This window comes from Callorhinus ursinus, unplaced genomic scaffold (assembly GCF_003265705.2).
Source record: "Callorhinus ursinus isolate GAN/ISIS: 27379988/994484 unplaced genomic scaffold, GSC_fseal_2.0 scaffold71, whole genome shotgun sequence".
NCBI lineage: Eukaryota > Metazoa > Chordata > Mammalia > Carnivora > Otariidae > Callorhinus > Callorhinus ursinus.
Window position 1 is genome coordinate 4859652 of NW_027397133.1, and position 23827 is coordinate 4883478.

General features: G+C 59.4%; 1 protein-coding gene across 6 annotated transcripts; it reads right to left on the minus strand.

The window, feature by feature from the left end:
- Window positions 1-301: 301 nt before the first annotated feature.
- Window positions 302-23634, minus strand: CLASRP (CLK4 associating serine/arginine rich protein). 6 transcript variants are annotated; one of them, XM_025850101.2, is made up of 21 exons: window positions 23582-23634; window positions 22439-22566; window positions 14719-14816; window positions 14082-14183; window positions 13785-13864; window positions 11833-11917; window positions 10480-10628; window positions 9507-9603; window positions 8502-8580; window positions 8335-8408; window positions 6965-7006; window positions 5821-6036; window positions 5413-5703; window positions 3667-3918; window positions 3348-3387; window positions 2931-2991; window positions 2581-2639; window positions 2458-2504; window positions 911-993; window positions 663-687; window positions 302-453 (listed from the first exon to the last, which is right to left on the minus strand). In XM_025850101.2, exons 2-21 carry the CDS (start codon window positions 22535-22537, stop codon window positions 411-413), a joined length of 2022 nt encoding a protein of 673 aa, XP_025705886.1. In that variant the 5' UTR covers window positions 22538-22566; window positions 23582-23634; the 3' UTR covers window positions 302-410. The 6 variants fall into 6 exon arrangements, 2 of the variants coding, with proteins under 2 accessions (XP_025705886.1, XP_073742594.1); XM_073886493.1 differs by having other exon boundaries at window positions 5413-6036; XR_012376354.1 differs by lacking the exons at window positions 302-453; window positions 663-687 and having other exon boundaries at window positions 2825-2991; window positions 3344-3387.
- Between the last annotated feature and the right edge of the window lie 193 nt (window positions 23635-23827).

The window sequence follows — 23827 nt, forward strand, 5'->3', positions numbered from 1 at the left end:
CGAGGCGAGGGCGGGGGGGAAGCCTGGACCTGTCACCAGAGGCCCCTGGGCAAAGTCCTGGCCCATCCTCCACATGCGGGGTGCCGGCGCCCTTTCCCCAACGAGCAGGCCCCTGCCCTCGCCGGGCTGTGGCAGGAACGGTGCTGCCGAACCAGGAGCTGCCACCCAGACACCCACACGTGGGCAGGGCTGGCCACGAGGCTCGTAGTGTTGGCTTCCGCCCTGAAACCCGACCACCTCCCTCCCCAGCTGCCCTCGGTGGCTGGCCGACGCAGACCACACAGATGACACCGAGGCCAGGTCAAGGGAATTAAATAACGAGTGATTTTATTTCATTAGAGACAAAACCAGCAGCATCACAGCCTGAGCCCTCACCCCCCCCACCCCCCTGCCCCTGCCCCCGCTTCTGCCTAATGTCGGTAATGGGGACTTCGAGACCGGGACCTTGAGCGCCTGCAGAAAGAAACGGGCCCCCCGTGAGGGCTTGTGCACACGCACACCAACACACTCGTGACCACCGCGGCATCGGTGATGATGAGGGGAGCAAGCTGCAGGGGGAGGGATGTTAACAAGGCTCGAGGCCAGCCTGTGCAACTGGGGCAGAGATGAAAGAATCAGGGCAGGGACAAGGTCATCTTCAGGGCGCTGGGCTGGGAGCTTACCTTCGGGAGGAGCTGTATTCTCGACCTGCAAAGAAAGAACAAAGCCAGTGCTCAGGGGCCAGGCCCCTTGGCCTGCTCCAAGGCCTGGCAACAAGCATTGCTTCTAACGCCTGCCTTTTTCCCCTCGTGACTAAAGCCATCACGTCAAGTGTGTGTCTTAAGCATTGTAATTCCTGGAGAGCTAAGGAGGAAACCGCACCGTGCTTCTGAGGTGAGAGCGGCGGGCTGCACGGCCGCGGGGTACTCACTGTAACGGGGGGAGGGCGAGCGGCTCTGCCGGCTGTACTGACGCTCCCATTCCTCTCGCTCCTTCTCTCTGCGTTCCCGCTCCCTGCAGGGGAAAGGGATGGAGCCCAGGGGCAGGCGTGAGCACGCGGCCAGAACCCTGAACTTGAGGGTGTGGCGGGAATGAGAGTGCTGGGCTCGGAGGGATGCAGGCTGGGCAGAGCCAGGACTGGAGCCTCAGTCCGCCTTGCTTTGAAAGGCTTGCTAAACACACGGGATCGAGCTGGAAAATTCGACTTTTCTCCGTCATGCTCAGGTAGTCTCACAACACAGGGACTCACACATACTAAGTGCTTCCTCAGCCTTCGTCAGGCTGCCCGAGGCTCGCGACCCCAAGGGCTGTATTTATTGGGCCCCTGCTACTCGCCTGTTCCGGATCTGAATCCGCCCAACAAGCCTGTGGGCTGGGACAACTATTCCATCCCCATTTCACTGATGAGCAAACTGAGGCCCAGACAAGAAAGCGGCCCACAGCTGGTGGGCAGCGGAGGCAGGATCAGAACTCGGGATCCGACTGACCACAATGCCGCGTCCCCGGGCACTCTGCTTCCCCACCCGACGGAGGCAGGCAGCACCCTCGGGCCCAGCACACGGCAGCAATAAGCAGGAACAGTGACGATACACCCAGCACCCTGCTGACACACTAGGCACCGCGCGGGAAGCCCTGCAGCAGGGGCCCCAAGAGAGGAAGAGGAAGGAGTCTCGGCTCCGAGGACCCACGAACAAGCGGCCGGTGACCTAGCCCCGCCACTGACAGACCCACCTCCACCCCAGCACGAGCGGGCCTGTGCTTTCTGAGCACTCCTCCCCGAGCTGCCCTGCGAGGTCGTCACCGAGTTCTGCCCTGGCTGCGGAGGCTGGAGTGAGGCCTGAGAGGGCCAGCGCCCACCCCTGGGGCCCCACAGTCACAGCACAGAGGGACAGAGCCGGGACTGGACTCCACGGCTGCCTGGTCCAGGACGCGAGCCTGTTCCCTCTGGAGCAAAGACCCGAGAGACCTAAGGGGAACAGGGCGGAGCCCCGCCCCGAACCGGGAAGAACCTGCCGCAGGGCTGGCTTGCGGAGCACCATCTCTGATCTGGGGGCTGAGCACACAGCAGGAAGCCGGCAGGCGGACCTGCCCGCTCGTCCCCTTTCCCGAGACATCAACGACAAGCAAGGAAACAAAACGGGGCGTGCCAGGCGGGAGTCAGTGCTCTGAAGAAAACATAGCAGGCTTAGAGGATGGAGCGTGTTGGGGTGCTACTCTAGACAGGATGGTCAGGGAGGGCCCCCGACGAGTGAAGCCAAGGAGAACACAGAGGCCCCGTGCATCCGGGGCCGGCACGGCTGGGAGGGGCCGCAGCGGCTGGACCGAGCAAGCTGACAGAGGGCTGGGCGGGCGCGTGGGCGTTCTCCCACCCCAAGGGCTAGCGCGGGCAGCAGGGCCAGGAGCCAGCTGGTGGGGAACAGTGGGCAGCCCAGAAGCGGGGGGCCGTGGCCCTGGATACGGGGAGTGCAATGGTCTTACTTCATGCGGATCTTGCGGGCCATGGCTCGAAGCTCGTCTTCCCGCTCCTGTGGCAGACGTGGCTGTGAGGGCGGGCCGACCGGCCAGCTACCGCAGTCCCGCACCCCTCACTGCTGCCCTTACCTGGCGCTCATGCTCCTGCTGTATCATCTTCTCCTGGGCTGCCTTCTTATCCGCCTTGACTGTGGGCAAGGAGAGACGTGGTGGCTGAGGAGGAGCCCTCAAAAGCATCCCCCCTTCCCAGACGCCAACACTGAACCCAGGGAGGCCAACCAGATGGCCACGGCCCTTAGCATGGGGGCCACGGCCCTTACCATGGGGGCAACGGAATGGCACACACACTAGCTCCTCCCCCAAAGTGCCACACCTCATTGACGCCTGCCTGTCCAGGAGCGGGCGGGCAGGGTGTCCCCCCGCAAGGCCAGACGGGCAGGCAGAGGAGCGGAGCAGACCCGGGACGGGGTGGGACGTACACTGCCTGTTCAGTGCTTTCTGCATCCTCAGCTTCAGCTTCTCCTGCGGCGTCAGCTTGGGCTGGGGAAGGGGGAGAAGAGGCGGGAGAGGGGGTGGGTGTCCGGAGCTCCCACCACCCACCTCAGCCAAGAGCCTGGGACTTGCGGGGGAACGTGGGGCAGAGGGACCGGCCACAGATGCCCACCACCAGGGATCTGGGAGGCCTGGGGACAGCTGGAGCCCCAGTGGACAGGGAGGAGGGGAGGGGAACATGGAACCTGACAGGGCAGAGCATTCCCAGCCCACTTCAACCCCAGGGCTGGATCTCCCGGCCCCCCCCCCCCCCCCCCGGGTCCCCCCTGCAGGCCCACCGGGCCCAGCTCTCGGGCACTGCTGCTGGCGGGAATTAGACGGGCGAGTTCCAAATTCTTACTGACTTTGGCAGCTCCTGTCTCTTTACCAGCGGCAGGTTCGGTCCTGGGAGGAAGAAAAGGAGGCTGCACCCTGGACCCCGGGCCACCTCAGCACTGCTCTCAGACCAGAGAGGCGAAGCCCTGGGCCTCAGACACCGCCCCCTCCCCCCGGGGAGGGACTGTGCCCCCACTTGGCTCCCTCAGGCCACGGCCGTGTTCCTAGCACGGCCAGACCCCGGGGGGCAGAGCACTGTCCCCTTCGGACGCCCCAAGGCAGGAGCTCTCTTGAGAAAGAGAACAGCGGAGCTCAGCCACCCTGCGCCACCCCGCCCTCCCGACTCACTTTCTCAGCTTCTCGCCCACAGCGGGGGACGCCGGCGGCCTGGTGGGCTTCTCCCTCGGGGGCGACGGCGAACGGCTGCGGCTGGGGCTGGGGCTGCGGCTGCGACTGCGGGACAGGCTGCGGCTGTGGCTGCGGGACGGGCTGCGGCTGCGGGACGGGCTGAGGGACCAGCTGCTGCGGCTGCGGCTGCTGCTGTGGTGTCGGGGGCCCCGGCCGCCCCGTCGGTATCGGTCCCCGGAGCGGGAGCGGCTTCTGGGCGCATGGCGGGAGGGGGACCGTGAAGAGCCAGGGACCCCCGTCGGCATACCCCTGTCCCAGCTCCGAAGCTACAGCCCCCCTACCCCATTAGGCCCCGCAGTAGGTCGGTAGGTCCGGGGCTGGCCACCCGCTCCTCCCCCGCTGTTCCCCGGCTTCTCCCTGGCCCTGCTCCACGTCTACAAAGAGCCCGCCCTCCAGATACAACCATCCTGAAACGGCTCCTCGCTTCTCACTCGTGACACACACTCACCGGCTCCCCTGGGAGGGCGGGACCTGGCTGACCAGCGCCCAAACCCCCCACCCCCCGCTTACCCACGGTGCCCGGCTCTGGGCACCTGGGGGCCACGACCTCATCCACCTCCTCACCTTGCTAGGGTCCAGTGGGGACCACCCCTCGCCCACTCTCCCCACCAATCTACAGCACGGACCCACGAGACCCAGTCGGGGGATGTGCGGCCCCATCCTTTCTCCACTCGGGACCCTGGGGGCTCCTCAGCAAGGGCTCTCCCTCAGGCTGGGGTTCAAGATGTGGCCAGGCCCCCTCCTTCCCCCAGGCCTTTCTCCTGTGGTTGCCCTGGGTCAGGCTACAGGGATTGACCTGGAAGCCAAGTCTAGGCCATACATGGATTCTGCTGGGGCTGGCCAACTTTTTACAAAACCCCAATTTGTGGGCAATGCTAAGAAAATGAACTATCCTTTAACAATCCAGACTCTCAATTGCTCATGAGAAACACAAGATGGGGCGACGTCGGGCCCACCACTGCACAGCCGACGACGTGACTGGATGGGACACGTGTACCCCAGTCCCCCCGGGCCCACCTGGCCCCTTATTTTACCTGCCAGCCCCAATAGAAAGCTGATGCTGAGACGCATGCCCCAATACAAGGGACAACGTTGGTGGCGGCAGCAGTCGCCCAACACTAGGCCCCGTACCCAGCATTCAAGCGTGTTGTCACACCTTCCAAACGACTCCACAAAGGAAGCACTGTCCTTATTTTACACATGAAAAAACCGAAGCCCAGAAGTTTCCGAGCAGAGCCAGGATTTGAAGCCAGGCTCCCCCGCTGAGCCACGCTGCTGTGGCACAGGCAGGCCTGATCCCGCCAAGCAAGAACCCAGGAAGGATGCTCCACTCCCTAGATGCCTCGTTTCCTACCCCCGTCTGCAGCGCCTCTCTACCGGCGGAGCACCCCAGCCCTAGAGGCCAGCCGGGTCCCCACTGCAAACCACAGGACACCCTGAGCATCCGCACACCTGTCTACACCCACACCGGGAACTCCCCACAAGAGGACCAGCTCGGTCCCCTGAGAACGTGGCTGTGCGCCAGCCCACGTCACCACACGTGGGGAGGAGAGGAAGCACACCTCCCCTGCAAACCGAGCGCTTCCTCACAGAGCGGCTGTGGCCTGGTCCCCTCCCTCAGAGCCAAGTCTGGCTGACATGGGGCCATGCCTCCCCCCAGGCCCCTCCCCCATCCGTACCACACACCTGCTTCTGCGCCGGGGCCCGTAACCACCGCGCCGGGCAGGCGAGCGGGAGTACCGGTGTCCATCTCGGGAGCCCCCACCCGAGTGCCGCCGGCCGCGGCTACGGGACCGCGAATAGCGCCGGGAGCGGGACCGAGAGCGGGACCAGGACCGAGAGCGGGAGCGCGCGTGGCGGCCAGAGCGGTAGTAGCCCCCGCCGCGGCGGGAGCGGGAGCTGGAGCGGGAGCTGGAGCGGGAGCTGGAGGTCCTCGAGGCAGAAGAGGAGGAGGAGGAGGAGGAGGAGGAGCGGCGGCTGCAGGCGGGGCACGGAGGGCCGGTCAGCACGGGCCTGGGCCAAGGCCCCCCACTGCCCCGCGTCCCCCCCCCACGGTGGCTGGGGCGTAGGGCGGGCGGCGTGAGCGTTACCGACCGGGCGCTGGCATTACGTCCCGGTGCGGGGCCGCCGGGCTGGGGGGGTGCGGGGGCCTTCCCTGTGGTGGCCCCAGATGCGGCTGCTGCCGCTGCAGCTGCTGCTGCCTCCTCGTCGCTGCCCCCAAAACTGGTGATAAACGTGATCTTCTCCTCACGGCCTGGGGTCGGGGAGCGCGAGCGGGAGCGGGACTCGGAGCTGGATTCAGAGGGTGACCTACGAGGCAGGGCAGAGGGCCTCAGCTGCCAGGGTCCCTGGGAGCCCACCAGCTAACCACGCACAGTGCAGGGCCCCAGAACCGCGGCCAGTGTGGCACCGAGCACCGCCGGACACCCAGCATGAACAGAGCCGAGGGCCCAAAAGGCACCCAGCTGTGCAAGGGTTTGACTCCGCCGCGGAGCCTCTGCAAAATAAGCAAGAAAGTGAGCAACAAGCTGGACCGATTCTGTATCACTATTAAAAAGGGATGAGCAGATCTACAGATTTAACCTCGAAAGATCACTTCAACAAAGACATCCATGAAGCAAGTTCTACAACGAAAAGTGTGGCACAATTCCATTGTTATAAAAGGAAAGTACCCATGTCCTTGAATTGAGTGTTTACCTGTGCCTGACCTTGTACCCAAAGGCACCTGCCTCATCTCCTATGCTCTCACAAGCCCAGAGAGACAGTCCCCTCCCACTGCATGCTGATGAGCACAGCAGGGTCAGGCTGATGGCTGTCCACCCTCAAGGCCCCTGCCCCGTCACTCCCACATCCCGGAGACACGCGTGTGCAAGGCCAGGCCCTCCTGTGCAATCTCTCACTGCTTACTTCTGGGAGTTTAGATCAAAGGGACTTCTGATTTCTGTATCAAGCCCTTCTGCCACGCTGGGTCATTTTTAACACACGACTATCTTGTGTTTAAATCAAAAAATTAAAGAAGGTTCACATTTAAAGGAAAAAAGACTGGGAAAGCAGAGTAACATTCTGGAAAGCAGAAAAATGATTCAGACCCACAGATGACACTGGGTGCTAAGAATCGCCCCACTCCCCCCAAAACACACTGCTCTCCCCCCTCTACTCCCCCCCCCGCCCCTTCTCCCCAGCCATACCCCTCCATCAAGGTTTGCCAGCTGCCCCTCCTCAGGCCCTGGGAACTCACCGCTTATAGGGGTCGTAGGTGGGGCTGTCTCGGCGGGCATAGCTATGGAGAGAAAAGCAGGGTAGGACAAGCAGGGGCTTGGGATCCGAGCGGGCATGGAACTGGGCCCACTCACCCAACCAAGGAGCCCAGGGTCAGGTACCGGGCACTGTCAGGAGGGGGCTGCTGGCCAGGATTTAGGCCCCTGCCTTGATCCTTCTGCACACCCCACCTCCGATCTGAACCTTGGCCACACCCCGCAAACTACGTCCTGGGCCCCTCCCGACCCTGAGCAACAGGGACTCCAGCAGCCTGAGTCCTGCTTAAGCTCTGGACCCCAGGCGGAAGCACCCCTCCTGCCACTCCAAGTCCCTGGCTCTGCAACCTGGGTCCCGGCTCGTAGACAAGGACGATGGGAAAACTAGAAACGCCACGGTGTCTTGGATGCTCACTACATGCCGCGCACTGAGCACTTTACTTCCACGAACGCAGCTGTTCTTCACAACTCTCACATGGCTGCTGGCGTCCCTCACAGCTCAGAGCTCACGAGACCAAGGCCCAGAGCGGTGGAGTCACTTGCCCAGCGCCACACAGCTCATAAATGAAGGAGCTGGGCTCCCAAGCCAGGCCCCGGGGCCCCGAGCCCACGCCTTTACTCACTACACGGACTGCATCCCTATGGGAAGCAGGATGATGGCGAGAATCAGTGTGGCTTTTCCGGATCCCACACCGAGCCCTGAGCCCACACCAGGCTGCTTAAGCCCCGCAGCTACCCTGAGGGACTCTCCTTGTCTGGAGGCAGTGCAGCAAGAGGCCTGGGTTGGCACTGGGCCTCCAGCGCTAAGAGGCAGCGGCAGGCTTGTCTGGAGGCCCCTCGACCTAGGCCGACTCTCCACACCACACCTGACCGCCTCCTCCCAACCTGCCCCAGACCTCAGAGTGGGCACTGGTGCGCCCCCAATCCTGGGAGGTGACGGTGCCCCTTTTCCAAAGGAGGAAACTGAAACCCAAGGGAAGTCACTTGCCCCCGATCTGACGAGGTCACGGCCCAGGAGGAGAAGCAGGAAGAAGTTCAGGGACAGGGCTGTTCCCTTGACTCTGCCCTCAATTCTTCGGCTGCCCCGCACCACCTCCCCACTTGTGCCTGCGACACCCGGCAAGAGTCCAAGTCCAGCGGGGGAGGGGGGTTGGGGTGGGGGGTTGGCAGCTGGCGGAGCAGGGTGTCCACAAGGCCATCCCTACCCTAAGCCTTCCTTATTTCCTGCCCTACCAGGGGGACTCTGTTCACAGGCCCAAGCCTAACCCCAAAGAGTCTCCTTGAGCCCCAGCCCCTCCCCCAGAGCCCCGAATGAGGCTGGCAGGGCAGCAGCACAGGGGACAGCCCAGCCTACCTGGGTGGGCTGATCTTCCGGCCCCTCAGTCGCTTCTCCCGGAACTCCCTCCGCTGGCGCCGGGAGCGACGGCCCTGGCGGAGAGCGGGCACCATGCTGGTGAGAGATGTGCCCTCCCTGGGGCACCCCCCTGCCTCCCCCCAACCCCACCCCGGCCCAGCCCTCACCGAGTACATGGCCTTCTCTTCCTCAAGGGCCTTGGCGTGCTTGATCGCCTCCGCCTCCTCTTTGTCTTTCCGGAGCATCCTGCAGAGGGACACGGGGGGTCACAACGGAGGAGGGGGCAGGCCACAAGCAGTGAGGGATCCCACTCCATCCTGGGGTCTCTCATTCGTGCAACACTATTATTGAGCGCCTGCTGCGTGCAAATGCTAGTTTATGGATTAGGGATTCACTACTGAAAATAAACAAAAATCCCGGCCCTCACGGGCTCATGTTCCAGAAGACAATGGCCCAGGTAACATGGCGACATGTAGTGTGTTAAACGGTGAAAACCCGGCCGGGAAGAGACATTGTAGACGGGAGAGGAAGTACCAGCAGACAAGCAGAGATGCTACGGCTTTCAACAGGGAGGTCGGGGAGCCACACAGGGAAGGGAACAGCTAAGGAGAGCCACGGGGAGCACGCAGCACAGACGCCAGCACAGCCGGCACTGCAGGAGCCCGGAAATCGGGGGGCCTAGGGAGTGAGGAGGCGCGGAGGCCGCGCTGCGTGTGGGTGGAGGAGCAGAGGACCAGACGGGTAAGACCTCGTGACTGAGGTGAGGACCCCGGCTGCCCGGCTGACGGGGCAGTCACGGAGGGTTCTGAGCAAAGGGTGCTGGGTTCAGATGGGATCACTCGGACTCCGACTCACTACTGTGTTAGCCGGGGCTGCTGTATGGCATCCACACGGGCCGTGGCCCAGGGAAGGGGCCGGGTCAGCAGCTGCCAGGGAATGATCTGCTGAACGAAGCCTGCTCTCCACCAGGGGGAGCCGTCCACCAGGCCCAGGAACCCCGGGAGCTTTTAGGGGTCAGACGGCCACAGGCCACAGGGAGCTGGGGTGCCACCCGGGGGTCAGTACCCATCCCAGGAGCCTGTGTGTGGGAGGCCAGGGGCCGTGCACACTCGTGCTCAGGAACAAAGTGGCGGTCAGCAGCAGAGATAACGACCCCCGCCAGCAGGCCTCACCTGACGAAGTCGCCATCGGCCATGCCATAGGTCGTGGCCTGCTTGTTGAGATCTGCCACCTGTTCCTGGTTCAGTTCGTCCACATCCACCTCCACGTCTGCACCAAGAGAAGAGCTGTCAGGGGCCAAAGCTGAGCGAGAGGACCGGGGGGAAAGGGGCAGGGCCCCGGGAGGTGGGGGCACGAGGGGATGCCCACCAGACCGGAGGCCTCTGCAGGCAGGGAACGAGTCTGCTCATCTCGGCAACCCCAGGCAGGCGTGGGGCTTGGCCGGAGGCAAGGGGCGGTGGGGGCGGTGGGGGTGGGGGTGGGGGGGAAGAGATGCAATGGATGAGGGCCCAAATGAGCACTGGGATGGACGGGCGAGACCAGTGGACAGCGCGATGTACGACGTGTGGACACGGACGGACGGGCTGGGTGAAGATCTGAGTGGGTGGGTGGGAGGTGGGGGTTGGGGTGTGGGTGGCAGGTGTGTAGGAGCCAGACGCACTATGAAGAAGTGGAAGGGGGGATGGATGCCTTCCGGATGTGTGGTAAGCAGCAGCTGGCTGAAAGGAGGAGGGGGAGACAGGTGGATGGCTGGAGCCACGGGTATTTAGGTAGGGGGTGAACGGCAGGGTGGGGGAGGGGTGAGGGATGGTTCTAGAACTGAATGAACACTTGGATCTCCAGAGGAGACAGAAAAAGAGGAAGATGGAGAGGCTGACCCAAGCGGAAGAGAACAGAGACAGAACCTAGGTGGGGACAATACCACAGAAGCAGTGTCCCAGAAATGAGAGCAGACAGAGAGAGGGAAGCCAGCACAGAGGAGCACGCGAGTAAGACAGGGAGGGCGGCAGGGGCTGGGGCGCCCCAGGGCAGGGGCGGGGCAGATGGGGCTCCCAAGTGCGGGGTGCCCCATAGAGGGTGAGGAACAAGACACGAAAACGATGCCCAGGGACTGCGGGGTGGGGGAGGGCAGAGAGGGGACCCCACCGATGTCGGGGATGACCTCATCTTCGTCCGAGTTGCTTTCCTCCTCGGCCGCTGACTCCTCCTCCTCTGGTTTCTCCGCTACCTTCTCTACCTCGGCCACGGTGCTGTCCTCGTAGGTGTAGCCAATGGAAGCCTTCTTCTCTGCCAGCCTGGGGCGGGGAAGCCCGTGAACAGGAGGGCCACGGGCAGGACAGAGCCCAGAGCCAAACCTCGAGGGCACACGGACTCCCTGAGCTCCAGCCTCTGGAGGGCGCCCTTGCCTGCGGCCCCTCACGCGCGCTCTCCCTCAGCCTAGAACCTTCCGCACCTGCCTCCCACCAGCCCCTCCCTCTTCCCCCAAGCTCCAGCCCCAGTGTCCCCAGGAAAGTGTCCCCCAGGCAGGGTCAAGCACCATCCTGAGCTCCTCAGTCCCACCCACGTGGGGTCCTGACTGTCGGGGGACAGATCTGTCTCCCCCTAGCAGACTAAGCTCAAGAGGGCAGGACCCAGAATTCTGGGTAACAGAATAATTCTTGGGTAACAATGTGGCCTAGCTTTGCCCAGGACAGAGGAGGGGCCTCATGCACGTGTGTTGCTAAATTAATTTAGTCGACGTTCCCAGACATCCCTCGAGTGTCAGCCTCCTCCTGAAAGTGGGCTCATGAGTGGGGACCAGTCATCAAGAAGCTTCCGTGGCATCCGTGGAAACTCCAGGAGGAGGAGAGCAGCGAGTGCTTAGGCTCACAAAGGGGAAGCCTCGGCAGCACGAGGCAGCAGGAAAGGAGTGAGGCTCCAGCACCGCTGAGGACAAGGGGGCCACCCTGGCCGAGGGAACAAAGAGAGAAGGGAGACTGCCTGCCGGGGACCTCCTTGAGCCAGAGGCGGCTCCACGTAAGGCCCTGCCTACCCCCGCCGATGGACACAGCCCTGAGGAGCCCCTCTCTGGGGCGACACTGGCTGCTACCGAGCGCATGCAGGGCAGGCACAGGACAGGCGACCCACAAGCTCCGTCTGCTGCAGGAAGGGGGGCTCCTGCAGGCCCGTGATGCAGGGGAGTGCCCCAAAGCTCAGCGAGGGAGTCTTTGCGGGCAGGGTGCAAACCCGGGCCTGGGTCAGCACGCGGCCGGCTCCGCGGACTGCACCTCCCACTGACCCCCACGCTAGAAACGCGATGCAGACGTGCTGCAGCCAATTCTCTCCTTTGCCCACCACTTCCCCTTCTAAGCGTATATTAAGTGAGCACCTACTGTGTGCCACACGCTGGCCCTGACTCTGGGAAAGCCGAGGGGGACGAGCCAGAGAAGGCCGTGCCCTAGTGGGGCACACATTCCTCCCGCCTCCCCAGTGCCAGCATGCCCCCAGACCCCAACTCACTTCTTCTTCTCATCCTCGCTGGGCCTCTGGAGGCCTCCGTACAGCTCGTCAATGTAGATCTGGTACAGACACTGCTCCTCTGAGACTGTAGCAAGGCAAGCAGCGGGGGGGGGGGGGGGGGGGCCACTAGGACCTGGGGGGGGGGGGGGGGGACACAAGAGTGAGCGCCTGGCCCGGGGGCAATGCTACTATTATCCCCGCAAGGGAGGCCTTTGGGTGGACCCTTCAGAACTACAAACTTCTCCGGAGCGCTGAATGTCAGCAGGACTCCAGGGCCACTCCACTGCGGGCCTGTGGTTCCATTTAAACTACCGGTGTTTGGAGCCATCTGGGTTCTCGTTTACCCACAACACCTGACCTGGGGAGCTTCCCACTGTACCCCAGCCTTCCCTGATCTTCCCTGCAATGAAACGCACGGCCCTGACTGGCTGTGGGCCCCCGGGCAAGTCCCCTTCCCTCTGTGGGTCTCAGCTTTTCTGTCAAGTCAGGTGGGTGGGCTGGGCGAAGAGCACCGTCCCTTGCTCCCGCAGCAACCCCCCTCCCCGGTTCCCACCTGTGGCACACAAAGCCCAGGCAGAGAGGGCTCGGCCGGCCTGTCTCACCCGAGCTGCCTCGCTCTCCCTGTTCCAGCCCCGCAGGCTGCCTGTGCCCACCCTCCCACAGGCCTCTTCTGCAGCCTCCTTCTCCTCACCAGAGCTCCACCCCTCATGCCCCCCCCAACCCCGACGCCAGCCTCCGTCAAGCACCTCCGAGAAGAGCCCACCGTCTGTTAGATCACCACCTCAGCCTGCAATCGCCACCCGCTTTGGCGACTGTGTGGCTGCTGCCCTCTCCCCCACGAGACCCCCGACCCCAGAGGTGCGCCAGCCACACCACAGGTGCTCAGGAACGGTGGCAAGGGACAAATGCGGAGTCAGACCGAACTAAGGGAAACCCTGGCTCCATGGCCAAGAACCCCTATGGCCCTGGGTGAAGGCAAAAACAGCAACAGTATGAAAGATGATAAAGTTCCCTGGTTCTAAGGCCTCGCTGATTGCTAGAATTTTGGCGAACTTTGGTATGAGAGACAAAGAAACGAGGGAATAGCAAACCACAGCAGGGGCTGACCGCGCCAGGCTCGGGGCCAGGCATTCACGCGCCCCTCGCTGGGCCCCTACAACCACCCTGGGGGACAGAAACCATCATGACCACCCTTCTCTGGGAGGAGACCGAGACGCACCAGGCGAAGGGCCTCGTGTGGTCCATCTTCCCTTTGACCCAACAGGGAAACCCTAGGAGGGGGCGTCTCAGCCCTCAGGAGATGAGCTAAAGCTCCAAGCTGTCCATCAAGAGGCGGCGGTGGTTAAGGGCGGGGTGAGAATCCCAGCTCCTTGGACACCATGTTCCCACCAACTCCTGAGCCTCAACATCCTCACTCGTAAAATGGGTGCCACCGATAGGTGGTTGTGCCAATGTGATGAGATATAATACCGACAAAAAGGTCCAAGTCTGTCAGGGCCTGAACCTCCCCAGGCAAGCCCAGAGCGGGGAAAACCGTGAGCCTGTTTTCTCATTTGTGAAGCAGCATGGTGACAGCTTGGAGAATGACACCGACAGATACAACAGCTTGGCAACTATTCCTAAACAATTCCTAAAAGAAATTTCCTCTTCACAAGTGATATTCCGACCCAAACAGGCTGGGGGAAAGACAGAGGGAACACAATGTGTTCTTGCTATTTTCCCCAATTTTTTAGGACAAGAGACCAGAGAGGCAGAGGGTGTGGGATATAGAAGTGACCCCAGCAGGACCATCTTGCTCAGCAGACTCGGCCCGTACTGGGTCCAGACAAGGAGGCCCGAGAGAAAAGAGCGGGGAGCAAACTCGAGGTCCCGGAGGAGAAAGCACTGGGGTAAAAGTGGCCTCCCCATGCCCACGGATGCCCAACCCGCCTGCCATGCCCCAGCTCACTCACTGCCGGCAAAGTCGTTCTGCACCAGGCCTCGGTAGCGCTCATAGTTACATTTCCGCTCGTCTGACTCCTGTTCTGGGGAGCTTTGGGGGAAACCAAAGTCTTGAGATCAGAGGGAGAGGAGAGGCCCCACCCGAAGCCAGCAGGAGTGGGGTTGGAGGAGCCTGGCTGGGGCTGGGAGGCTCCCCGCCGGCACACCTCCTCCTTCCCAGGAAGGGAACAGGTGGGCAAGGGCTTGGGAAAGGAGAGGCAGCAGGGCGCAGACTCCCTGCTGGGCAAGCCTGAGGGGTGTTGGCTTACATGGTGGTGAGCAGCGGGGGGGTGTAGTCAGGGATGTGGTCAAGGTGGGCGCGGACATCGAAGCGGTCAATCATGTTGTTGGTGTCCCCCTGCCAGGGCATCCTGAAATGGGGAGCAAGGAGTTGAGGATCCCCAGTGTCCACATCCATTCCCTGTCACCTCAAGCTCAGGAGCCTGGCCCTCAGTTTCCTGTGATTTTCCAGGCCATGGGCCCCACACCCTCACCCCCCACTTCTCAGTCTCTTATGTCACTAATCCCCCTGAATCCACATTCAGGCTCCTGGCCTGAATAGGATCCTGGGAAACTGGGGCCCTATTTCTCAGAACCAAGCAAGAGTGGGAAACTCGAACCAGGTCTCAGGGGCCACTTCCTAAGCCCCGGTCACTTTGAAACATCCCCTCTGGCAACGTACTTGCCATGCCATCTGGGCCTGTGGTCCTGGCTCCACCCATTCCCCTCTAAGTCCCCCAAGCACCCCTGCACCCTGGGGCCTCCGTCCCAACCCGGGGCCAGCTATCCTCGGCTGGTGACTGTAGGCTCCTCATGCAGGTCAGGCCATCCTTGCTTGAGTCCCCACAGGTCTCTCCACACCCCAGGTCCCTCCTGACCTCCAACCCTCCCCCTTCTCAGTCTTACATGTTAACGGGGCTCTCGGCGGCCAGGGCGACTGCAGAATCCAGGTGCACCTTGCACGCTCGGCCGTGCACCTGCAGGAACTGCGCTGGGTCCTTCTTCTGCGGGGAGAGACAGTGTGAAGGTCACCAACGTGCTGAGCTCCAGACCCTGCCACCCCCGCGCAACCTGGCTCAGCAGCAAGTGCACCTCTGTCAAGTGGGCCATGCCTCAGAGGTAAACTAAGCTGCAGGGGGGGTGGCAGCACTCACAGGGGCCACCTCAGTTCTAGGGACGGAGACCTTGAGATGGTGGAGAAAGGCTCTGGGCTCTGGCCCAACCTTCTATACAGTCAGTACCAAGACCTTCTGCCCCAAAAATATAATTCCCCAAATCACCTCCCTCCCCCAATCCCAGGTCACTCATTCGGAGCCAGGTGTGAGCACTCTGGCCTAGACCGGCCTCTAAGACCCCGGAACCACGTGAGCACAGGCAAAGATGATCAGTGTCACTACTCATCAGAGAAATGCCAACGAGAACCATGAGACACCACTTCACACTCACTAGGACAGTGAAAACGGAAAGGACAGACGTGAACAACGTTGACAAGAAAGTGCAGAAAGTGAGTTCTTCAACAAAGAACTGCCCTAAGACCCAGCAACTCCACTCTTAGGAATATACCCGCCAGAACCGAAAACAGATACTCAAATACTTGTACACCAATACTCAAGCAGCACGACTCACAACGGCCAGAAGACGGAAACGATCACGTGGCCAGCAATGGATGGCCAATAAACAAAACCTGGTATGTTTAGACCACGGAACCTTGTCAATAACGAGGAGTGAAGAACTGACGTGCTACAACGTGGACGAACCTTGCAAACAGAACGCTCAGTGAAAGAAGTCGGTCAAAAAGGCCACGTTATAGGATTCCATTCATGTGAAACGTCCAGAATAGGCAAATCCACAGAGACAGAAAGCGGATGATTGACTGCCCAGGGCTGGGAAGCTGGGGGGGACTGACTGCTAATGGGTATGGGGTTCTTTTTGGGGTCATGAAAATTTTCTAAAATTAGGCTGTGGTGATGGATGCACACCCCCCCCCCGTGAATATTCTGAAAACCACAGAATCGTATGGTCTGTGAATTGTACCTCAATAAAAGCTGTTACGAAGGCACCAACATAGAGGAGCGCGTCCCCTGAGTCTATGCTCCTCCAGCCTGAGCCCTCGTGTGGACGTCAGGATTCCAAGTGTGGCAGGAAAGGGCAGAATCTAGCACCAGCGCTCCCACTGCTGAGCCTCCTGAGTGCCGGGCCCTGGCTGGGCTCCTGCTGCGGGCCACATCCGAGGAACCCACCAGAGCCACAAGAAGGGCTACTGCTACTATCCACTGAATGCTGGCCAAGCTCCCAGCAACACCTCCCCAGGGTCCAAACCCCCCTCACCACAAGCTGGTCCAGCCAGCCTGTCTCCAGCCCAGACCCCTTGGCAGCCTCTTCTTGGGCTCCCTGCTGTCAGCCTGCCCTCCGCAGTCCATCTCCCACACAGGGCCTGGGGCGGGGGGGGGGGGGGTTGCTGCTAAAACCTATCAGGCCACATCCCTGACTTCTCTCCCCCACCTCTGCCCCAGACATGCCAGCTTCCACAGCACTCCGTGACCACTCCACTCATGCTCCACTCGGGACCTCAGTGCCCGCTCTTCCCTCGGCCTGCAAAGCTCTGGCAGGTGGCTGCCCTCTGGCTTATTTCAGATCTCTTTCTAGAAGCCTTCCTCATCAACTCTAAGTAGTTTCCTGCACAAGTGCATACTTACTCTCGATCTCCTTAACCCCACCTGTTCTCTTCACAATGCCTGCCACTACCCGGTTTCCCACCTTACATTCATTTATCAGTCATCTCCCGCACTAGAACATAACTTCCATGAGGCAGGGATCGCTGCTCTGTTCACCACTGTATCCCCAGTGCCCAGAGCAGGGCCCGCCCCACAGCATGCGCTCAGGAGCACTGACTCAAGGGAAGAGAGAATGAATCCTGACCGATGAGGAGACTGAGCCCCCAAAACCCACAGCATCAAATTCCCAAAACCCTGCACTTCCTCACTGCCTCCACCTCCCACCCACAAAGGGCCGAGAAGAACACTCACCGACGACCACGGCCAATGCTGGGCTACTGTCCATCCTGTGCCAGGCTGTTCCCACTCAGCTGAGGTGCGATCCGCGCAAGACCACAGAGTCCAGCAGGGGTGGTGCTGCGGGAATCCAGCTGCTTATCCCGCACCTCACTTCCCTCCCTCAATGCCTCGTCTCGGGCCCCATAGCTCCTTCAGCCCCGTGACAGCCCCTGGGGCTGTTGCAGGCCCAATGCCCAGGTCCCACAGCCATCGCGGGACCCTGCTTGCAATAAGTGCACTGACTGGTGCAGGGAAGCCGCAGGCTGTGCCAGCAAACGAAGAAGGGAAAAAGCATCGGGCTGGGTATAAAAATCTAAGTCCAGGGCCTGGCTCTGCTGGGAGATTCTGGAAAAGCCAATGAACTGTCCTAAAAGACAGGCCCTGAACTGTTTTATGTATATTTTCTCAAACTTCTCAAGTATGGGACAAAGGTTAGCAGTGTTCCCGACGAGGAAACTGAGGGGTGTGGCCCACTCGCTTGAAATCATGCCAGTAACACACAGAACTAGGATTTGAACCCAAATGGGCCTGACCCTCAAATCCACTCCTTTTTATTTCAAAAGTAATTTTTTTTTAAATTCTGGTGAAAAGCATATGATAAAAAATCTACATTAACTATTTTTCTCTTTTTTAAGATTTTACTTAAATATTTGATACAGCACGAGCAGGGACAGGGGCAGGGGGAGAAGCAGACTCCCCATGGGCGGGGCTCAATCCCAGGACCCTGGGATCACAACCTAAGCCAAAGGCAGATGCTCAACCAACGGACTGAACCCCCAGGTGCCCCCACATTCGCCACATTTAAGCGTACAGTACAGCTGTGTCAAATTACATGCACCTTGCAGTGCAGCAGATCTCTAGAACTTCTTCAACTTGCAAAACTGAAACTCCGTAGCCAGTGAATGACTCCCCTTTTCTCCTCCCCCCTGGCAACCACCTTTCTATTTCCTGTTAATAAGTGCCTGACTACTTGAGATACCTCATATCTTGCATCATTTTTTTTTTTTTTTTGGTGACTGGCTGATTTCACTAGGCATAATGTCTTCAGGGTTCCTCCACGTGGCAGCACGTGACAGGAGACCTTTTTCTGAGGCCGAACGATATCCCACTGTACAGACATACCACCTTTTCTTTATCCCTTCATCAGTCGAGGAACAGTTAGGCTGTTCCCCCACCTGGGCTATTGTGAATAACAATACAAGGAACATGGGGTGTACAAATACCTCTGTGGGATCCAAAGTCCATTCTTAACCATTGGACTATTCTGCCTCCAGGATCAGATGGGAGTCAGAGGGGTTCATGGACTCTTTCATTCACTCATTCAACTGATAAGCAGGCACCCACCATGTGCTAGGCCCCATGCTAGGGCCACGGCCATGACAGACACAGCCCCAGCCCGACCCTCACGGCTCACAGTCCAGGGCTGGGGACGGACCCGTCCCATACAGTAACGACCCAGAGTGGGCAGCGCTGGGATGGGAGAGCCCAGGGAAATGCCTGACTCAGCCTGGGCAGAGGTGGGGGTAAAGAGGGGGGTCAGCCTGAGGTTTTCTAGAGGAGGAGAGGCTTGAACTGAGAACTATTTCCCATTTTCTTATCAACAGGGAATTCTGTTTCTTTACCCAAACCACCGATTAAAGAAGAAAGTTGACAAGGACAAGGGCAACAACAGAACCAGGGTCAGCTAGGGGGAGAGAGCAGATGCCAAGGACAAACCAGGAGCAGGGAAACCAGCCTTGTGTGGGCCACCCATTCAGCCTGCCATAAACTTCCTTGGCTTCCTCAACGCTCGCCCCACAGCCTCCTCTCCAGCCAAGAATCAGACGAGACCCGTGTGAGCCGCCCCATCCCCTCCTCAAAGCAGCCGTCAGCCGCTGCCCACAGCTTGACAGCTCCACTCTGCATGCTGATCACGTTCCCTCGAGGGGACAATGGCGGCTTGTACAGGCCCACACCACAAAGTGCCCCACAGACACTGTTCTTGTTCTTGACGTTCCTTCCCCTGTCACCCAGTGAGAGGGGCCGACGATCACCACTGTCCTGAGGGGGAAAATAAAGCTCAGGAAGCTCCCCTGCTAACAAGAACGATAGCCTGGAGTCCCAGACCTTTCAGAGTGACCCAACTGCAGGCTTCTTTCCTCTACACCATGCCAATGCCAGCTCCACCTGGTAAGAAGAACTTGAGGAACAACAAGAGCCAGCATTTACCGAGCCAGTCACCCTGGGCAGGCCTAGCAGAGGTCAATGTGCCCCATCAAAACAAAGAGCCCTGTGAGGGAGGTGCTCGGCCCCCACCATTTGTGGCAGACCAGTAGCTGGCAACCAACATCTATTCCCCCTCCCAATATGTCTGGTACAAGGCCACCCAGAATGAAGCCTAGGCCTCTCAGGCTCCCTTGCACTTGTATATGATCCTGGGACTACTTTCTGGCCAGTGGGACGAATGGAAGTATTGGGTGCAAACATCTAGAAACTTTCTTAAAAACTGGCATGAGCCAGGTTTTTCCCTCCCTCTTCCTCCCGGCTGGATGGAATGCAGGCACGATGGCTAGAGTGTGAGCAGCCCTCTTAGACCTTCAGAGGACACTGGTAAGAGGATCCACGTTCAGCTGAACAACAAAATGGTCCTTGAGCAGAGAGGGCTATTTTGGGGCTTTCAGGGGAAAAAGAAAGAAACTTCTATCTTCACAGCCAAACCTGACTCGACGTAATTCATCATTTCACATGCAAAAAAGGAAACTGGCTCAGGGAGACAGTCACTCGCCCAAGGTCACACTGTACGTAAGCAGGAGAGCTAGAATTGGAACCCAGAGCCCTAGGACTCAAACTTTGAGGACCTAACCATTTTAGTATTCTGGCTCCACGCTGTGTCACTTCGGATGTGTCGCTGCACCTTTCAGAACTTCTATTTCTGGGGCGCCTGGGTGGCTCAGTAGGTTGAGCGTCTGCCTTCAGCTCAGGTCACGATCATGGTGGGGTCCTGAGTTCGAGCCCCGCATCGGGCTCCCTGCTTAGTGGGGGGCCTGCTTCTCCCTCTCCCTCTGCAGCTCCCCCTGCTTGTGCTCTCTTGCTCTCTCTGTCAAATATATAAATAAAATCTTAAAAAAAAAAAAAAAAGAACTTCTATTTCTGCAGCAGTAAGCCCAGGTGAAGTGCTAGGAGAGGTCAAGGTTCAGAGAGTCTGAGTGAGCATGCCAGCTGTGCCCTCTTGCTATGTGACTGCAGACCATGACTCTCCGAGCCTCAGTTCGCTCATCTGTAAAATGGACATAAATAAGAACCACGTCCGAGGCTGCAGTGAGGACTTGATGAAGCGTAAACGCATGTCAAGCACATAATACATAATGGACAACACATATTTACGTGTGTTGTGTGTGTCAACAGCACCAGCTGCTTTTACCAGCATTATCTTTAACACAGGGATCAACCCCAACCTCTTAGGGCCGCTCAAAGGACTAGAAAGAACGCACCAAAGTAGTGGGCACTGGGTCTGGCACACCATGAGCCCTCACTATAGCTCATGGCAGCCATTTCTTCCTAAGCATCGTGTTCCTGGCCCACACTGGCGCCTCAACTAGGACCGGCACAGACCCGGACCCTGACCTCATGGTCATGTTACAGTTTTCCCAACACCACCAGGGAGGGGCTCGCCTTGATCCAGTGGTTCCTTCCTGGGAGACAGAGGGCAAGTGAGGAGCTTTCAGATATTCCTCTCCTAGAGTAATAGCAGCCTCTGTCTCATTGGGGACTCACAGGAGTCAAAGAAACCATGCATCTAAAACTCTTCTCACAGAGCCGGGTGCCTGGAAGGAACAATTAAAATGGTAACTGCTGGGCACCTGGGTGGCTCAGATGGTTAAGCGTCTGCCTTCGGCTCAGGTTATGATCCCGGAGTCCTGGGATCGAGTCCCGCATCAGGCTCCCTGCTCCTTGGGAGCTTGCTTCTCCCTCTGCCTCTCTCTCTCTGTCTCTCATGAATAAATAAATAAAATCTTTAAAAAAAATAAAAAAAAATTAAAATGGTAACTGCTACTATTAGTAGGTTTACTCGATTACTCTTTCAAGCTGTTATCTGTTGGCCCTGAGCTGAGGATGCAAAGATGACCTGAATACTAGTCCCCAATCTTACAGAGCTAGATATATGTGTGTTAAATTCCAAAGAGGAAGAACAGGGAGCTGTAATGGTTTTTATAGGGGACACTTGACTGAGTGTGGGAGATGAGGGAAGACTTCCTCAAGGACTGAGATCTGACAGATGAGCAGTCAGTCATTACCCAGGTATGGGAAGAGCTCATGCAAAGGCCCTGTGGCTATGTAATTCTGAGAGCTAAACCGATACTCTTTATACATCTTTTGCGTTAGAGAAAGTCACCCTAGATAACGAGGAGGCCAGATAGCCTGAGTAAAGGAAGGAGGCAGAAAACAGAGTGGCATGAGTCTAAGTGTGTGTGGGGGGGTGCGGTGCAGACCATGCAGAGGCTTGAAGGCTGTGTTGAGGAGCCTGGGCTTTCTATCGAGGGCACTAGGGAGCCATGGAGGAGTTCAGAGCAAGGGAAGGATAGGGTCAGACTTGTGCTTTAAGATTTTTATTTATTTATTCATTTGAGAGAGAGAGAGACAGAGAGAGCACAAGCAGGGGGAGAGGCAGAGGGAGAGGGAGAAGCAGACTCCCTGCTGAACTGGGAGCCAGACATGGGGCTCGATCCCAGGACCTGGTGATCATGACCTGAGCCGAAGGCAGATGCTTAACCATCTGAGCCACCCAGGGGCCCCAGCCTTGTGCTTTAGAAAGACCTCTCTAGCCCTGCTGAAGAGGATGGCTTGGAGGGGGGTAGGAATGAAGGCCAGGAGACCAGGTAGGAGGCTAAAGCAGAAATGCAGTAGTAAATGGGAACATCTATATTACTATCGTCTAACAGGAGAACTGAACCCAGTACACAAGTACCATTTCAAGCTGGGGTCTCAAGGGCAAGTAGGAGTTAAAGAGGTAAGGAGAGACATGACAAGCACAATGCCCTGTGGTGACAGAGATGGGGAAAAAAGGCCAGTGGAGCTACCCAAGGATGAAGCTGAGAGCCTGGGAGACGTCAGACCACAAGGGCCTTTAAGGTCACAGATGGAGTGTGGTCTTCTTTCCCAAAGCAACCGAAGCATCAAACAGCAGAGGAAAGTGGTCAGAGTCCATTTAAATGAATATGGATGGCACTCCCACAGGGTGCCAAGCCAAATCTCAAGAACAGCTGAGCTTTTCTGGGCACTGCAAATACAGCAGGAAGACAGACAGCCTTCAGGAGGCGGTCGTCTTATATGTGGACTGCTCTGAGTGTTACAAAACTTTCCTCCTTCCTGCTAACACCAGCTCTGTACTCTGAGGCCACACCAAACAAGACAGCATACCAGAACTATGAGAATGCCTCTCGTTTTTACCCATGAGGATGCTCAAGAATTAAATATTCTCCTGAGGAAAGCTGGGCTCTTGTTTTGGCATATTTCCAAGCCCAAAACCCCACCAGGATGACCGGGGCCCCACCCTCCAGGAAAGGTCCCACTCCAGATCAAGGCCAGTTACTCACAATCTTTTCATAGTACTCCCGCCGCCGCTCTGCTCTCTTCTTATAGTCAACCATCATGCCTCGAAGCTTCCGCTCATGCTTCCGAGCCTCGTGCCACATCGTGGTGAGGCCGAGCTGGGGGCCTCAACCTGGGGGATGAGAGAGGAGGGTCAGACGGGCTGTAGAAACCATATGGGCAGAATCAAAGTCACCTAACAAGCCGGTAACAGAGCCGATCCTAAACACCAGCTTCAGGGAAGGGAAGTGAGGCTGCAGAACTGTGTGCCAGATGCCAAAGCATATTCCTGACAACTCTGATCCAGTACCTTGGGCGTTCTGAAAACCCCCCAGGAGATTCTGGAACGAGCATCCCTGGGAAAGGAGTGTCCTGGGTTCAGGGCACTAGAATCAAGGATGAAAGGTTTTGGAATGCTAGGAGTGAGTGTTTGAAGTATGGTCTGGAGGCAGACCCTAGGCAAGTGGGGCTGTAGTTCAAGGGAGGGAGAAGAGCTGAAATGGGGCTACCCGTGGGGGTAAGGGACGAATGCAGGTGAAAAAGACGACTTTATGGGAACAGAGCGGTGGTATGGGGCGGAGATGGGGGAATGGGGGGGTGGCGGAGATGGAGGGCAGGTGAAGGGCCTGGACGGAAGACGACAACGATTGGGGGAGGTGGGGAACATGGGTGGGGGTGCTGTAAATAAAGACCGGAGAGAGGCTGAGAGCTACAGAAGAAATCTGAATGGCGGGGGCGGGGGGAGGTGGGACGGTGAAAAACGGAGTAGAGAATGAGGAAGGCGGAGCCGGCAGACAGGAGGGGGTGGGCTGAGCTCGGGGGCAAGGCTTGCAGACAGGGGCGGAGCCCAGGGATTTGGACTGGGATCGAGGACCCTGTGTGGGCCTCCGAATTCGGGCGAAGGTTTTCGACAAGGGGGCGGGGCCTGTGGTAAGCGGCGGGGTCCGACACGGCGAGTTCGGGCCCACAGCGGGGGCAGAGGCGCGGCCTGAGGCGCCGCAGGCCGGAGGGGGTGCGGGGGCCAGCGGCCCTCGGGGCTGGGGCCGAGCAGAGGCTCACAGCACCCCGGGGAGAGGCCGAGACGAGGGCGAAGCTGGGCTGACGCCCGCCCGAAAGCCAAGAGGTCGGGGCCCGCTGCCTGCACTCACCGGCTCGTCGCCGCCTCCCACCGCAGCGCTCGCGCGCGGCCCGCACCGGAAGCGGAAGTGGGAGGCCGCACGCAGGGGAGGGGCGGAACGTGGCTCAGCGCGCTTCCGCCGACGCGAAGGGCGGGCCCTGAAGGGGAGGGGCGGGGCCTGGAGGGTGCGGCCGTGAGAGGCGGAGCCGAGGAGTTCCCGGAGGGATCCGGCGTGCGGGCCCTGGGGTGTTTCCCCAGCGGAGAAGAGACCAGACTC